Source organism: Dromaius novaehollandiae, chromosome Z, assembly GCF_036370855.1.
Source record: "Dromaius novaehollandiae isolate bDroNov1 chromosome Z, bDroNov1.hap1, whole genome shotgun sequence".
Taxonomy (NCBI): Eukaryota; Metazoa; Chordata; class Aves; order Casuariiformes; family Dromaiidae; genus Dromaius; species Dromaius novaehollandiae.
Genome location: NC_088132.1, coordinates 60,754,573 through 60,772,165, shown reverse-complemented (window position 1 = coordinate 60,772,165; position 17,593 = coordinate 60,754,573). Strand labels below are relative to the sequence as shown.

Below are 17,593 nucleotides of genomic sequence, written 5' to 3'. Positions count from 1 at the left end.
CTTGCTTTTTTTTAATACTGCAAATATTAATGTAGCTTAATATGAAGAACTATCATTTATGAGTTACAATCTTAACTGTTCAGAATTTTCCCTAGTTGATGACAATAGGAACCGAAGCAAAAGAGGTTGTTTTGAATTCTGAATGCTACTGCAGTGAGATCAAACCAGACCGTGGAATTCATTCTAGCAGGATGCTGGGAAAATCACACTAGCTGAATTCAAGAAACATGCTTATGATTGTGTGTGCTGATCCAATGCCCACCTGGGAAGTGTTAGCTGAGCAATGCCTCAGAAGTCACGAGATCCTGGTAGCTGATCCCCACAACACTCTACTATTGCTTAAGTACAGTAGGAAGGAATTCATCTTCTGAAGTATAAGGAATTGCCTGTGGTAGAAGGATAGCAATTTGTCTTAGTGAAAAGTTGCAAAATTAGCCTAGGCGGCCTTGTGTTTCTATGAAAGGAAAACTTCAATATGGCAGCCATTATTGATTAAGGGTTAGTTGAAAAACTGTTTGCTCTTGACTGATGGCAATATAAATATTTGATTTTTGGAGTTTATTTGACTGTTGAAGAAGCTACTAGAGTATTAAGAAGAGTGCTATTGATCCCAGTAAAATAAAACTAATTGGAAACTAGTAGAATCACAGAGAAAAGCAAGGCTTTGTAATATTGTTTCAGTATATTATTGTATTGATCAAAACCACAATCAATAGCAGAAATAGCTCTGATATAGGTACACAAGGAAATTCCTCATCAGTTATTTCTAATGAGTTATGTGAAAAGTACAAAATCCTGTGCGAGTTGCGTTTATAATCTAAATGTGGGGCTTTAGGACTTGTGGTTGCACTGTTTTAAATCATGGTACACTCTTTAGATTGCTAGAATAAAAAATATCTGTCTTTCTTAAAGTGTAATGTTACCAAATTCATGTTGCCTGTGTAATAGTGGTGAAATCTCCTTCCAAAATCTATAGCTCTTAGATTACCTGATATGTTGGATAAGTGGTTTTCATTATGTATTTTACTTCAGCTGAGCTCTTCGACTCTTTTTAGACTACAACAGCAGATCAGCTGCTTGAATTCTTTAAGCAAGTTGGAGAAGTCAAATTTGTGCGAATGGCAGGTGATGAGACACAGCCAACACGATTTGCTTTCGTGGAGTTTGCAGACCAAAATTCTGTTCCTCGAGCTCTTGCCTTTAATGGAGTTATGTTTGGAGACAGGCCATTGAAGTAAGAAATTAATTATCCATATAAATATTGAATGTGAGATTTCTTAGTATCCTTACACATTTATGACACTGATCTGCAGGAAACCATGGTGAACTTTTTTTAATATAAGGACTTCTGATTAGTAAACTGTATCACTTTTGTAAACTCCAATTTCAAGATTGAAAATAACCTTCTGTATGAATATGGTATAGAGTAAAGTATACCTGTATTTAATCGTGGGGTTGTGGCAGTAGATAACAGTGAGAGAATGTGCAAAGTCCTTCATTCTAATTAAGCTTTAAATATAATGGGTATGTGATTAGTAGGCCTTAATATACAAATTTGATCTGTACTACAGAAATAATTTCTAGACTCCTACCAGAAAATATTTAAACTTATATTTGTGTAAAATTATGTAGGAATGGTGTGCAGCATATACTTAAAAGTGGCAAGATTTGAAGGCAACAAAAACCAGATATTTATATTTGGATATTTAGATAGAGCAGTTGAGTGCTAGGAAGAAGTTTTTAGTCATAAGTGGAAGTTTATAAGTGGAAGTTAAGATGTTTGCTTTCCTATTTGTTTTTCATTTTCCCTCTTTGAGTATTTGTGGATTAAAGCTTCTCTCTCTCTCTCTCTCTCTCTCTCTCTCTCTCTCTCTCTCTCTCTCTCTCTCTCTCTCTCTCTCTCTCTCTCTCTCTCTCTCTCTCTCTCTCTCTCTCTCTCTCTCTCTCTCCCCCCCCCCCCCCCCTTTGTTCCTTAACTTAGAATAAATCACTCCAATAATGCCATAGTGAAGCCTCCTGAAATGACACCACAAGCTGCTGCCAAGGAACTTGAAGAAGTGATGAAGAGAGTAAGGGAAGCCCAGTCTTTCATATCTGCTGCTATTGAGCCAGGTAGGTGTATTATGTTCAGTACTTAACAGGCATGTTCTGTGTATCTTGGCACACACTTTTAAGAGCAGTTTCAAACAGAGGAAAAGGTTACTCAAAGGTGTACAGTATGTTTGATAAAAATGTAAATAATCAAAATTGTCTTTATTCAACAAAGCAGTGGAATACGGTTTACTTTTTATTTCATTGTATCTTATTTTCAGATACTTGCTCACTGAATGCATTCAAAAATAAGAAGTCAATGCTAAGCCAAATAGTACTTAATTTTGGTGCTCTTTAAGTTCAAAGTACTTTACAAACGTATAAAAGAAATTGCTTTATGTTTCATTTTGTTCTCCTCTAGCACACATTAAGCCATAGTTTTATGATCAGAGGAGCTAGCATGCTGCTAAAAGCAGCAGTATCTTATCTTCTGCAGGTTAATTTTGTCCCTACAGAAGTGGTACACTCTCTTTCATGCTGGCTCAAGACTATGTGCATTCTCATATGGGATCAAATGGGATCAGAGAATGAATCTGGGTTAAAACTTCACATATTTTAATGGACTTTTTCACCCAGATTGGTTCCCTGATCCCTGTAAACATTGAAATGTCAGGTCAAGGAGGAAGGTGTTGGCGGGTTGAGGTTAGATCACCATGTTAGTTCTCATTTATGCTGACTTAAACTGATTGCAAAACCACAGCATAAAAAATTCTCAACTTGTTAAACTTGGAATTGGGATCATGCTTTTTGTTTTGATCAGTGAGATTTTATTGTTCTTACTAACAAACCTATACTTTAACTTATATAAGTTAGATAGTTCTTTTTTTTAGAGTTGGAAGAAAAATAGCTCTAAAGTTTCCTCAGTGTTAAGCAGCAGAATAACAGTCTTCTGGAGTCTGAACCAAAGTATGCTGAGGTCACTGGTAAGCTTTCCATTGACTTCATGGCCTTTGGATCAAACTTTTCACCCCCTTCTCTCCACCCCTTCCTCCCCCAAAAGAATATCTGAGGAGTGAAAAATTAGTATTTGTACAGTGGTTGGAATATTTAAAAGTCTACAAAGTACTAAGTATTGTTTACATTTTATGCACATTTTCAAAATTACACCCTCTAAATTTACTCTATTCTTCTCAGGGTATTAAAAATAAAAAGTATTTATATTAAATAATATACCAAGAGGAGAACATGTTGTAATCTTGTTCATTGTGGCAGCAACATAAATCCCATTCCTAATAGAGCTAGCTGTTTATAATTATCTGGTTTATGTGTACTGCTGCAGGATGGCTGCACTCAACGAGTATATGCAATGACTTTCTTGGATGTTTCTGAAGGATATTTGCAAAGAAGGAAGATGTGCAGAGAGTAGGCCCCTTGCACTATATGTGGTACATTCCACTTGTGCCAGATTGTTAACTGGGATCTTTAAATGTTCTGAGCTTACACTGCAAAGTGGTTTTTTCCTCTCAGAGTCTGGAAAGAGCAGTGAAAGAAAAGGCGGTCGATCTCGTTCCCATTCTCGTTCAGAATCCAGGTCTAGTTCAAAATCCCGATCTAGAAGGAAAAGATCACACTCAAAGCACAGGTAGGTATATTTTTTCTTTTGGACGAAGAGATTGTGCTATTTCTCTTGCATGGTGGTGTTTATTGAGATTTCTTACCTGGTTATGAGGCCAGAATCACTGTGGAGAATGCTAATACTAACCAGATTAGAGTAACTAGGAGCTTTGTCTCTGAACAGATACTCTTTCCTTCAAAATGCTGAATGCATTCTGGATTATTTTTGGCTAAAACAAACTAAAAGGTACAATATGTGCCATTTGGCATAACCTTTTTTCATGTTGTGACTTCTGTATTTTGAAAAGAAATAATTATCTGTTGTTTTGTGGATGGAGCATTTCGTTTACTGTTAACACCTGGAACAGATAGGTTGGCTGCTTTTGCTGATAGGAAGTTCCTGATGTCCAGAACTTCTGAACATCTAGTTAACAAATGCAGTGTTTCCATTTACTGTACTGTAAATGTAAAGCTAATTTTTTTAGAACCTAAAAGAAAATGGTTTTGGAGGCAGTTTTTGATTCTTCAGAGTTTGTTTGCTTTGTTAAATTTGTTAAGTTCTGAGTAGTTCAGAAACAGGCTTTCGACATGGGAGGGAAAGAAAGGCTGTATCACCCTTAAAGGTTATCCATTAACTCTTTTCTCAAGAATGAGGCAGTTGTGCTACATGAATCTTAACAAATGCTTCGTGAAATAACAGTTTATAGTCTCTGAATGTGAGGAATGTGTCCTGAGCATTTGCATAGTCAATCTAAAGATACTTCACTACCTCAAATAGCAAAAAGAAGAAACTCGGTGAAAACTCAGTATGTGATTGATAATTTACATTTTAAAAAGTTGAGTGTTGTCAACATTGCAGTGACAGCTCTGTTACATCCTTGTCTTTTAACAGGGCAGCTAGGATTCTTTTACATACAGAAAAGGTGGGCAGAGGGACACACCATATCAGTAATATTACCAGTGAAATATGAACTAAGTGCAGACTTTAGTTTTGCAATAGTGGGACCCCACAGAACATACTGTCTAATGACAGCAAAACATTGGGTACTTTTTTAATGCTAGAAGAAGGATTTGGTCTATTCCTTATTTCATGCTTCTTTGCTTTTTCTCTAATTCAGGACGTAATTGATAAACAATCTTTCTTTTGCGTAATACATATCATTGCAGTAATCTTCATATTGTTTTGTGTAGTTGCAAACCAGATTGTTTTAGAAGATAAATTTGCATTTGTTCACTTCCAGAAACCCTACACTTTGAACAGCTGTTGATAATTATGTTTTGGGTTGGGTTTTTGGGGGGCGGATTTTTCTGTTTGTTTGTGTTTTTTAAAGGATTTACTATTGCTACTGTCAGTTTTGAGTACATACTGAAAAGGGCCACTTTGATTCACTGAGGCACCTTCATCCCTAAGAGTAAATTTCCCTTATCATTTGCCTGTTTTAGTGGTTTATAATTCTCCTAAATCCTTTCATTTCTGTTATATAATTTTTTATTCAAGAGCTTATTCTGACTAAATTAATTTGCTCTGTAAATAGTTCGTACTTCTGCATCGTGAAGCAAGCTGTAGGTAAAAAGAATGGTTTGCTTTTGGTATATCTTACTCTGTGCATCTTGAGCTGCAGAAGACAGGTGGAGTTGGTATTTTGTGTATCTTCCTGTCCTTCAGGATTTATTGGGTAATAAACATGGCCTTTCTGTCTTGGTAAGTTTAATATAATGGTACTCTGGCCTCTTGAACAAGGTATCTAATGATGTGTCTTTTGAAAGTTAGTATTCAAATTCAGCTTTTTATTATTTTTCCAGGGCATACGATCCTCCCCTAATCGGGAATACTTGGGGAAAAAAATATAGTAATTAAAAAAAAATTGTTTTCTTTGTCAACTCCGAGTCTATACTATATATGTTTATCAGAAGACTTAAATAGATTTCTGCTGGAGTATTTGAACATTATTTGCATTCCTTATTTATCAGGTAGTAAACATGCATTCTTTTTTGAGAATTCTGATAATTCAGTTGAAAGGGTTTGTGAGCATGGGTTTGAAGAGGTAATTTGACTAAATGCAAACCACAGATAGTGGGTTTTTTTTTTTTAAGTTCTGTTAAATTGTAAGGCTGGAGAACCAAACAAAAAGAGTCCAGTAAAGCTATCTTTCTTTAGAAACCAAGACTTCAGTACATGACTTGGCCTTGAGAAGAAAAAAAAATGTAATTAATTATTTTTACAAACTGCTAGAAATTGTTTATAGTAGATTCCCTCCTTTATTAAGGAGGATTATCCTAATATGATTTGAATTTGTATTTTCGAGAATATTCATGAAGGTTGTAGAATTTTTTAATGTTCTATGCCATGCTTTTGTCATAAAAATAAGTTTTATTTAAGTGGTGTAGTTTTGAAGGAGAGAGTGTGCACCTGGTAAAACTTGAAGTATAGACATTTGTGAAAATGTTGGTAGGCAGTACAGTACTGAGCAGAAAACTATATTTAATTTCCTTTGAGGCAATATTTATGTATCGTTTTTCCCCTCAGTTGACCTAATTTTTACGAAGTTTCAATATTCAAGTATTTTTCTTCTGATGTTGTTTATGCAGAAGTAGATCTGGCAATAGATCACTGTCAAGACACAAGGACAGACGGAGATCCAGAAGTCCCCTGAAAAAACGGTCTAGATCTAGAGAAAGGCGGAAATCAAGAAGTCGTTCTCCTTCTCGGTGAGTTTCCATTCCTAAGAAATGATAATTCTTTTTATGAACAGGGTTTTTTTTAATCGTTTGATAATTTGCAAATTCCTAGTAACATTACAGATTAATGGATTGTCTCAACTGAATTTTGACCTTATAGTCTGCCTTTTGAGATAATTTGTTAGGTAGAATTTTATTCCTGTTTTTTGTTTCTGTGTATACGTTGATGTTGGACTTCCAAGCAGTTCTAGGATACTTATATGCATTTTTCCTGTGGGAGTCGTTATTCTGCAGCCCATTTTACATCGCATACTTCCTGTTAGGAAAGTATAAATTTAGAAATTGCAGAGTTTGTCTCATTCCTGACAAAATGTAGAAAATGTGTGGATGTATAGTAACTTAACTGCAAGGTGAAGAAACACATTCTCTCAAAGTGTAATGACATCGCTTGAAAGATCATGGTTTCTTTTGGTTTTCGTCCCTCCTGCCCCAATTTGCTTTCCAAATTTTCCTTAGCTATCAAGCCACTCCCTCATGGCAAATGGGGATGGAAGATTTAAATATTGTGTAATTATTATTTTTTAATTTGAGAGCTATACTTTCTGTTGATAAATTAATGTATATTATAGAAGTTAGTTGTAATTTTTATTAGAAAGTTCAAAGATGGATTTCTATTTGGCTTTTCACAGGGACAAGAAAAGAGACAAAGAAAAGGTCAAGGAGAAAGAAAAGGCCAAAGAAAAGGAGAAAGAAAGAGACCGAGACAAGGAGAAAGAGAGAGACCGAGACAGAGAGAAAGAAAGAGAGCGAGATAAAGAGAGAAACAGGGATAAGGACAAGGAGAAGGACAGAGACAGAGAAAAAGAGAGAAACAAAGATCGAGAGAGAGTCAGAGATAAGGATAGGGATAGAGACCGGGAAAAGGAGAAGGACAAAGATAAGGACAGGGACAAGGAAAGGGAAAAGGACAAAGATAGGGACAAGGAAAAAGATAGGGAAGAGGTAGACCAGAACAAAGAAAAAGAAGGAGATGCTGAGAAAGAGGGGGAGAAGGACAGAGAGAAGGTGAAGGACAAAGAGGGAGATAAGGACAAAGGAGGGGACAAAGAGAAGGACAGAGACAAGGAAAAGGAAAAAGATGGGGAGAAGGAGCGAGAAAGAGAAAAAGAAAGAGATGATAAAAAGAAGAAAGAGAAGAGATCCAAAACACCTCCAAGAAGCTATAGCTCTTCAAGAAGATCTCGTAGCTCCAGCAGGTTTGTTGTTCAGAACTTTTGTCATGCCTTTTTTTTTTTCCGGACCTGGTGAGGCTCTGTGACATATACACATCCTAATTTTCGTGTGTCATTAGTCTTACTTAGTAACTCAGTTTGTATTCTTTCTGTTCTGTAGATTTCCCTATAAGATAAAAACTGTTGCAAAGAGTTCTGTATGATACCTGGTAGCGTTTCTTGTTTGGCTCCTGATGCTTGCCTTTCACATGACTGCACACTGTAGTCCTTGAGGACAATAAGTAGCTGGTTCTTGTGCCATTTCTCTGTGTTAGAGCCAGCCAAAAGTTTGGTGAATTGCAAAAGCTGGAATGCGTAATTGTAGCGCTTGTGTCTTACCTTAAAGTTTAGGTTTTAACTTCCCTATTTTTCTTTGATGTTTCTTCCCGTCTACTTTTCCCTTTCTATAAAGAGGTAATAGGAGAAGGTCATCTTATTTTGACAGATATAATGTCTGTGTTTACGTTGAGTGAAGCTTTACCTGATCCATTTTTGCTTTATTTTAACACATGCCTCAGTATGTTTGCAACAAGTTATTTAATATTCAGGCTCCAGGATAGTAACTTCAGCAAATTTTATTTACCTACATAAAATAGCTGTTTAGTTAAATATTGAGGGTTCTGATTTGCCTTTATTGGACTTGAGTGTGTTGTAGAATAATAAATTTGCTTGTTGAGCTGGACAGCTAGGAAAATAATAAATATTGATTTTTGTTTTTTGTTTTTTTTGACAACAGCTTGAGCCTTGTTTTGCACTGTTTGGTTTTAATCCAACAAGCACACTAGTTCATATATTCAGGAGTTAAACTTAAGTCATGCTGAACTGGGACTCCAATGATCTTAAACTTCTAATGTTAAATTTTGAAGTTCGTGTTGTTCAAGTTATGCCTTTGTCTTAGTGTGGTTCCTCTTTCAATTGGATGGATTCTTTTCCTGACTGAAGAAGCTGTTATTTAATATAATGTTACTGATTCCAGTGTGTGTATACCAGATATAAATACAAGCATGTGAGGATAAACATAAAACTCAAATCTGAAAAGGGGACAACTTTTCTCCTACTTTCCACTTCCATTCTCCCCTTTCCCACCAAACTGAAACATACACAAAGCCTAATGTAGCTTGCTTTGTACAATTCATATATTCTTGGTGATACATGATGTTAATCTCCAGGAATATTCGTTTAGTCAGTTGTCCTGTGAGATAAGAGCTTTCTGTGTTTCATGCAATTTCTGAGTTTATGATTTTCGTAATTGCTGATCTTGAGTTTCTTGGTCCTGCAGAGAAAGGCGTAAAAGGAAGAGCAGAAGTCCCTCCAAGTCTCCTAAAACATCCAAAACAACAAAAAGAAAGTCTTCACGAACTCCCTCTCCAAGAAGGTAGCTTTGATGTAAACATAAAAGTTACTGGGTAGTAAAGGTGGAAAAAGTTGTAATATCAGCGTTGTTAAATGAACTGATTCAGTCTGTGTTTCTCCTGGATGTTTTTGTTATGCAAGTAGCTGCTTAATAATCATCATTCACTTTTCTAAGGAAAAGTTCAGTGTTTTTCTATAGCGAGAGAAGGTGGATGCAGATACGATATTGAAAACAATGTGCGAAATATTTTCATTGGTTTACTGCATTTGCAGTAGTTGTTTCAGATGATTGCAGCTCGTTAGTATGATTAAGTTTTAAGGTTTTTTTTAAAAAAAAAAAGCTTCATGGATTTGAGCTTTGGAATGCTTTAGACTAGAATGTTTAAAATCTGTCAGTGATCCAAATTGATTTGCTTCAAATCCATACAAGCCCTTCATCAGATACAGTTTAGTTTTCTTTTTTCTTTGCAAATACCATGCATTTTGAACACTTGTGTTCTTTAGCTTTACTCAGTTTAAAAAACCCTTCTTTCTTATGTTTTGGGTTTTTTTTGAAAACCCCCACTGATGAGAGAATAATTTGTAACTAAATGGCTTGAAGGTGGATGAAGCTTTGCTGAAAGTTTCTGAACTGTGCAACTTACCATACAGTGCACTTGATATATGCATTGGTAGTAATTTGCTTTTTTATATCAAACTTCTGATTTGAGTAAAAATTTTCTTAAGTAGGAACAAGAAGGAAAAAAAAAGAGAAAGGGATACAAATAATGAAAGAAGAGAAAGAGAACGCTCCACCTCCAAGAAAAAAAGTAGCAAAGAAAAGGAGGGAAAGGAAAAATCTGACAAAAGCACTGCTACTTTGAAGGTAAGCTCTGTGATCAAGTGATATGCAAAGTGGAGTGCTATAATTGGAATTCCTTCTCTTTTTTCCTTTTCCTTCCTCCCCTTTTTTCTTCTTTCTCCTCCTTCTCCTCTTTTTTCTTTTTTATTCCCCTCCCCCCCTTTTTTATCCTTTCTTTCTTTTGTCTACCAAATTATGTCCAGTTGAGATACCTGGGTTTAGCTCTTGCCATCAGGAGACATGAATCATTCTCCAAATAATGTTAGTAGGCCCATTTGATTACTTTCCCTGTTTGAACCTTACTGAGCCTGTAGGAACTTGTGTGAATAGGTTACAGAAACACTTTGTTTTGCTTTCTGTCTTTCTTTTTCTATTCTATGTTGTATGTTAGGAGTTGGCTGGCTGCCTATCTGAAAGAGCAGGCAGGAAGCAGATTGTGCAGCTAAGCAGCAGAATTCAGGGATAGCTTGGCTGTCAAGCTTAAAAGATTATTCTTAAAAATTTTCATTCTGCAGTTCAGCCTCTCCCTGGCTGTTTTCGTCTTGGGTTGCATGTAGGACTCTGCAGGAAGTAAAGCTGAAAGGGTAGATTTGGGAAGAGAAGCATGGAACCTTCCCTTACAAAGCAGAAGGTGATGTGATTAAGAAAAGAAATATCTTCCAATTGCTTAATCTTAAAATTTGAAAAGCAGCCTGTCTTTGAAGAATAGTTTGTACTCATAATTATTCAACTGCTATAAAACAGCTGACTCAGGTAATTGTGTCTACTGGATGCTTCAGTAATTCTCTTATCCAAGAACTCTCTTAGAACCAAGGTTTGATTATCTGACCAAAAATACAAAAGAAAAAAATTAATCCTGCTTTATTTAGCAAGCATAATGAAGTCTTGATTTCTGGAGCTATTTCTAATAGGTTCCATGATACTGTTTGTTCTGTTTTATTTCAGTATTGATGATAAAGACATTGTAGATCCCTTTAAGGCAAAAATTTCTGGGGTGACTCATTGTTCTGAGTGCCACTTCAAAAGAAAGAAAGCTTTTTAAAAACAAATGTAAAGCTGACATCTGTTTTAAAAAATGGCTGACACGAGATAGGCAGGTAGAGGTTGAGGCAATCAAAATATTAAGAGTTGCTTGGAAGTTATGTCCTGTAGTGCTGAGAGTGTGATTTGTTCGTAAAATAACTTTATCTTTGGTAGGACAAAGATCACACTAAGGAGGATCAGAATGCTGAAACTGAAAAGGAAGTAGACAACAGAGACATACAAAGGACAGATGAAGTCAAACTACAACAGAATGGGAACTGTCAACCAAATGAAGAAAACCTCTCAGTTAAAATGGAGGAGGTTTAAAGCAAAGAATGGACCTCTGACTCAACTAAGGAGTGAAATCCAAAGCTTTTTATTTCCCAGAATGAGGAAGAAAATGTCAAAGCAATCAACTTGAACATGTTGATAATGTACTAGTAGCTCTTCCAATTTTTGTGATAGCTTTGTTGTCCTCTTGCTGTAAGCAAGAGAGCACGGACCAGTAGTTATACCATGAAAAGGCAGATGCCATCAGAACTATTCATCTCTGAAAATTCATGCATTTCTGTGATGGCTGTACTTATTTGTAAAATGATTTACGTTAAGTTTTGCCATAAGCTGTTACAAATAAGTAGAAACTCAATGATGTAAACCTGTACTATCCGAAAAAGCTGAAGATATGCATTGAAGGTTGTTTAAAATATTGCTTGTTGATGAATTTTGTATTGTTTTACCTTGTGGGTTAAAAAAGAATCCACAAAAACTTCAACGTGTACTGTTTGATGTGCTTGGAAATGGTGCATAAATATACACACTTTCTTTTGTTGTAAATGACAACTATAGAAAAAGGGTTTTTAAACATAAACAGTTTTACAGTTCTTATGTTAAATGCCCACTGACTAGTACATTTTTCATTTGCTCACTGCTTGAGATTTTTGGGTATTATTATTTAAAATAATTTCTTACTAATATCCCTAAAATGAGTATTTCTTTTAAAGTATTTGAACAATGCATGCTACTTTTCTGATCCTAAAAGGAACATTGCCATGTTATAGATGATAGGTTAGCTTTACTGGGTTATTTTGGGGTTGTTTTATTTTGTTGTTTTCTTTTGTCCTTCCAGAAGTGAGCACATCTGTATGATATTATCAGAACTTACAGCTTTGTTTTGAGCCGTAGTGCAGTGTGTCTGTTCAGCTGCAAATAGTACAGGTGCCATTATGAAAGTAAATTTTCTCATTTGTTTAAAAAAAAAATATGGGAGCACAAGCAGAAGCTTTAGTGCCTTCTTAAAATGTGGTATTTTCTAGAAATGTATATGTGCTATTACTCATCTTCAGCTAAATCTTACATGATCTCTATTGCTATTTTGCCACCACCATACTGTAGATAAGAATGCAAGTGGTATGTCAGAACAGTTGTTTGATTCACTTGTCAAAATACTGAAGCTCCATTTTTGCTTTTATTTTTTAGAAGAGATTTATAGATGAAAGCAAAAATGCATTTTGGGGACCACCACTGTACAAAAGTAGTAGCTGAATAAAAAGCATTCTCTTATCACCTACATCAAAGACAGCCCTTTAAACACTTAATCTACATTTGGATGGCCTTAATTGTTAACCTCTCCATCATTTTCTCTTATACCTGTTGGGTGATACAAAAGGAATTGTATGCAAAGCTTCGGGGGGAGAAATAGTTTGGAAAAAATGATCTAATTTACACAGGAGTTATATGGTAGAGATTTTTTTTCATTCTTTGGGGAGAAAACGTTAGAAGAGAATGTCACAAAGCAAATATTTTGTCAAGTAAAAACATGGCTTGTGTTCTCTGAATGAATTCCATTAGTTTCATCGTTGTGACATTTCTTAAGAGTCATACCTTTAAAACTTACTTATACCTAAAATCAAGTAGATTATTTTTAATACAACTTAATACAATCAAATGACTTAATTGCCTTACCTCATGGGAAGAGTTGTGTCTGCCAGTTTAAAAAAACTGAATAGCATATTAGTTACTTGCTTTCAATTTGATTTTTTTTTTTTCCCCTTTGCATAGTTAATTCTTATAAAAATGTAAACATATTACAGGGAATGAAAAATTGCCCAGTTCATAAGGTAATGAAACCCAGTTTGATTGTGAAGCTGCTTAATCACTCTTCATTTTTGATTGGATTTAATGTTTCTTGCCACTGTGTACATTTAAGACTATAGAAAATGCTTTACCATGTAAAGTATAGACAGTCATTTTTGTGATGTTTAAGCCACATGCTGTTGGCTGGTAAACAGCTTATTCTGATAAAAGAATGACAAATCTGTATGCTTATAGAAAGACTGTGAAGGATTGTGTCTTGCAACAACAGCTGTCTTATTTATGATGTGTAAGTAGCATAGAGCAAAGAGATTGTTTGTATACTTGTTATCTTTGGTACCATTTCACTAATAAAATTAAGTATTTTAGAGGGAAGTTTCTGCTGATACATACTTATTAAAGGAATATTTTTAGGTGATCATCTGCTCTTATTCAAGAGGTTTCTTTGATTTGCAATGTAGATACCAGTAAAAAAAAAAAAGAAAAAGAAAAGTATTATTTATAGTATCTTTAAAAAGCTAATTTTCTCCTTCTTTGGGAAAAATTATTAGAATTCTTGCTATAGATTATGTTTCAGTCAATATTAGTTTGATTTTGAGTTTTGTTATCCTGAATTGCATAGCTCTATTATACAGCAGTTACAGAATATGTGAAAGATTGTGCATAGTTAGCTAAGAAAAATGCCTTTGAAAATTCATAGCTAAGGATGGCAGCCTTACTAGCTAATTTATCACAGATGTAGTTCCATAGGCAGCATATTATTTTGTATTGTGTGTGATTTAATGGTTCTCTTAGAAAAAGTTAAAAAAAAAAAAAAATCCACAACACAGCTACACCAAGCCCTTTTTTCCTACAAGTCCTGTATTTTCTGCTTTTGCTTTGTAAATACTGTGGGGAACTGGGAAGTTAGTTAATTTCTGTCTAATCTTAGAGGGTGTTTTTTGGGTCCTTTTTCCTAAAAACCACCACTAGAGAATGAATGTTCAGCAGTATGCCTATATCTGCAGATGGTAGGATAGTGTAGCACGGTAATGACATCCCTGCTTGCTTCACCAGGGTTGTGTGCATCATCCAGTAAATGTGTCCATCATCCACTGGAAGTCCATTGCCTTTTTCTAACAAGTCTGTTTGCTGAGCTGCCATGTCAGGTTGTTTCTTTTTGAGCTTTATAAATTAGATGAAATTGGGTGAAATATTTAAGAACAGCATAGTTCATGATAGCTATATTGTTTTAAATGTAGTTTCACTTGAATCAGCCTTTATTTGAAAGTGTTGTGACTCATAATTGCTCAGAAAAGTGACTATATGGTGCCATTTTGTGCAGCACATTTAAAGTGCATGTGCAGAGGCTTCCATTAGTGACTACAGTTGTTCTACAGCTGTGTTTCTGTATGACTGATAGGACTTTTCTTTGCAATTTAGAAGGAGATGGGAAGAGAAGACAGCTTGTGGTGGACAAAACAATGGTCCAAGCTCATAATAGAGATGGCTATTGCTTTTATAAATTGTTTGAGGACAGGTGTTATGAGGGATGAAACTTTGCAGATTGTGATAACTGATACGCTGGGTAAAGAACCTGTTTTTTCAGATTTCAGAATTAGAACTAAGGAAAATTTCAGTTGCGTTTCCATTATAAACTGGAAACATCTGAGAAATGCCTGAGATATCAGTGAGACATGGGTTCTGCCTACCCATTAATCGCCAACTAATTTCTTTGATTTGCAATTTCCAATAGCTACATCTGAACTGGCTCTAAATTAGCCAGCTGGCTAAGAGCAGCAAGTGTGAACAGCTTGGATCCCAAAATGAGCTGACCATTTGAGTACCTGCTGCTCAGAAGGTAAATTCTGCAGTCTGTATCATGCTTTGCATTGCTTGCCACTTGTTTGCTAGTGTTCTCCAACCTAGCTACATCTAAGGCAACACCTAGAATTAATTCGAAACTGCAAGTCTTTTTGAAACGTGGTAGCTTCTCTGTGTTATGCTTAACTTGTTCTGATATTTTGAAATGGTTCCAGAAGTTTAGATTTAGGGATTTGTGAGGTTTTTCTTTTTAGTCTAAGCAAAAGATGACAAGTAATGGCTATCTGAATAATACAAATGCTTATATACTGCATACCTGTCCTGACTCCTGTTTTCAGTTCTATTTTCATTCACCTGTGTAACACTTACAAGCAGTTAATGCTACAGTGATTTGTATATCTTCTACTTTAATTTAGATCTGAACCATGTCTGCATGACTGTCTTTTTGTTAGTTTATAAAGAAACAGGGTTAGAGCTCATTCATTTTAATTTTGCTAGCTATTCGTTTAAAAAACAAAACTATAAAAACAAAAATCATCTTGAGTTTTGTAAATGTTAGTCTGAAAATTGCATTACAATGGTAAAAGGAGTTTTTAAATATGTGAATTTTGAACAGCAAGTATTGCAAATCAGGTCATATTACAGGTCTGACTTGCTATTTCGTGACATTTTCAGTGATATATCAATGCGTTACTGCCTTTGCTATTAAAATGTTAAAAATGAGAATTGGACTTAGTGGCACATTGTTGAGATGTGTAAATAATCGAAAATAATCTAAGTCAGTAGATACTTAGTTCAGAGAGATCTAGTTTTCTTGTCAGAGAATGGAGTGTGGACAGTTGAAATTTGTTAGATAACTAGTGTTATTGCTTGAAGAGAATCTAAAACTTAACTTTACTAGATAACATGTAAACAGAAAAATGTTTTCAATTTTTACCTTACATTTATTTTTATATGTTGAAAAGTGTAATTAAAATGATATTGAAAACTAAAAGCACTGTATAAAAGGGATTTTTTATGCAAGAGAAATACACTTTCAATTGTGGATATTTTATTCTAAACTTTTTTAGAACATCTCTGCGTTCAGTATTGAATTTTATTTCAAATTCAAGAATGTTTCATTTGTGTATATTGGAAGATCTGAGCACATCAATGTATGGGGGTTTCCTCTGCACTGGCTTCGATAGAAAACTTAGGAAACTTGTACGTCAATAGGAAGAGGCAGCTACCTTCCCCTGGTTTGAGGAGACATTGCTTTAACACTTTGATTCTATACGATTTGTTAAGCGAACACTACAGTTGAGAAAGTGTCTATCAACTCCAGTTTTCAAAAAAAATCTGTTTTTTGAAAACATGAACTCTTATTATCAAGGAGGGCAATAAAAAAAATTGCTGTGGCAGTTTTATGATTATTGAGCCTAATACCAAAGTATACTGACTGTAAAAATGAGGTTTTAGCATTTATATGTTTTCTCCTGGGAAATTTCCCCCTTCGTTTATTTTTTGATTAGTTATGGTTTTTTATACTAAGATAAACCAGTGCCAATTTTTACACAAGACTTAAGATTTTTGGCACAAAAAGTATGTTCCATGCTGGTGATGTTAATGAAATCACTATTCTCATATTGACAAGGCTGTGATTCATTTTTGACCTGAAGGACTGTTGTCAGCAATGGTTAAAAGAGCCATTTAGCCTTCCCATTTGCTCAGTCCTTGGTGGCCTTAATGAGGCTGCCAGTTAAGTTGCTTTTATGATGAAAATATTGTTGCACTAGGTAACAAATCAGAGACAGTTCCTAAAGCAGAAGTCATTTGGTTTTCATCTAATGACTAGAGTCTTTTTTAAACTTGAGTAGAAGGTTTATACATTGACGTTACACTCAGAACTGTGATAATTTTGCTGTTTCATCAGATCTGTGTTTATTTACAGCGTAATTTTACAGCTCTTCTATTTTTGTCCTTATTTTCTTTGCTAACTAAATGCCAAACATACTTTTTTTTTAAAAAAAAGGCAGTAAAACCTGCCTTAGTGCAAAGATTTAGAATTAATTCTGCTACAGTGATGAGTAAATCATGGGCTACTTAAAATTGCTACTTTATTAATACATAATTTTCATAATCAAAGGAATGAATGATCTGCTCTGGAAACATCAAGGGAGTAATTTGACATGAACTGTTCATGTAGTTGATCAGTAGTTTCTTTCTGGTATTTATCTCTGATACAGGGGCCATGATTAATTTGTTTTACACAGCACCTACTGCAATCTGTGTTTAGATGTGACTGGGGATCCTAAGTACTACAGGAGCAAAAATACTATTTTCGCTTCTCTAAATTTGATATTTCTGGTAAAGTAGGTCACCTAAGTTTAATAAACATCTATTCAAATTTGTTCCATGTTGGTAGAGTGTATTTGTGGTATAATGAAGCAACTATGAAATGGTACAAGTAAAGAAATGTCAAATGCTGCTATTACGTTGTTGTTATTTTTGTAAATAAATGATGTCCCAAAGGTTTATTTGTGTCATAAACTCTCTTCCACTAAAATCAGATGGGATAAGTCAAATGTTTGTGAAGCAATACTCTTTCTCTTTTTTAGGCTACATCTGCCCCAGAAAATCAAGTGGTTTCTTCTCCACAGGAATGCTATTTAACTATCATAGTTCCAGCGGGGAGAGTGCTCTTAAACAGTAAGTTAACGCATTCAGCTCTGTAGAATTGTTTGTCAAAATTCCTTCTATTTAACTAGGATCAGGAGTTCATGCAGAACTTTTAACATCAGCAATATATGTGTTTATTGTCATGGATATTTTCATGTTAAAATTCACTGTGTGTTCAACGCTTAGGCTTCTCTATCAGTTTGTTTAGCTTGTAACAATCTAAATAAAC

At 34.9% G+C, this 17,593-nt stretch overlaps 1 protein-coding gene across 4 annotated transcripts in view; it reads left to right on the top strand.

The window, feature by feature from the left end:
• Positions 1-13,278, top strand: part of LOC135324811 (splicing regulatory glutamine/lysine-rich protein 1-like) — a 30,159-nt gene extending 16,881 nt beyond the window's left edge. For 3 of the 4 annotated variants that reach the window (XM_064501754.1, XM_064501757.1, XM_064501756.1), the window contains 8 exons: positions 1,056-1,234; positions 1,982-2,112; positions 3,559-3,673; positions 6,235-6,354; positions 7,014-7,580; positions 8,875-8,970; positions 9,675-9,813; positions 10,987-13,278. In XM_064501754.1, the coding sequence (XP_064357824.1) occupies positions 1,056-1,234; positions 1,982-2,112; positions 3,559-3,673; positions 6,235-6,354; positions 7,014-7,580; positions 8,875-8,970; positions 9,675-9,813; positions 10,987-11,139 (1,500 nt within the window). In that variant the 3' untranslated portion in view covers positions 11,140-13,278. The remainder of the gene's footprint in view (positions 1-1,055; positions 1,235-1,981; positions 2,113-3,558; positions 3,674-6,234; positions 6,355-7,013; positions 7,581-8,874; positions 8,971-9,674; positions 9,814-10,986) is intronic. The other variant, XM_064501755.1, reaches the window with a different exon arrangement.
• Positions 13,279-17,593: the final 4,315 nt, after the last annotated feature.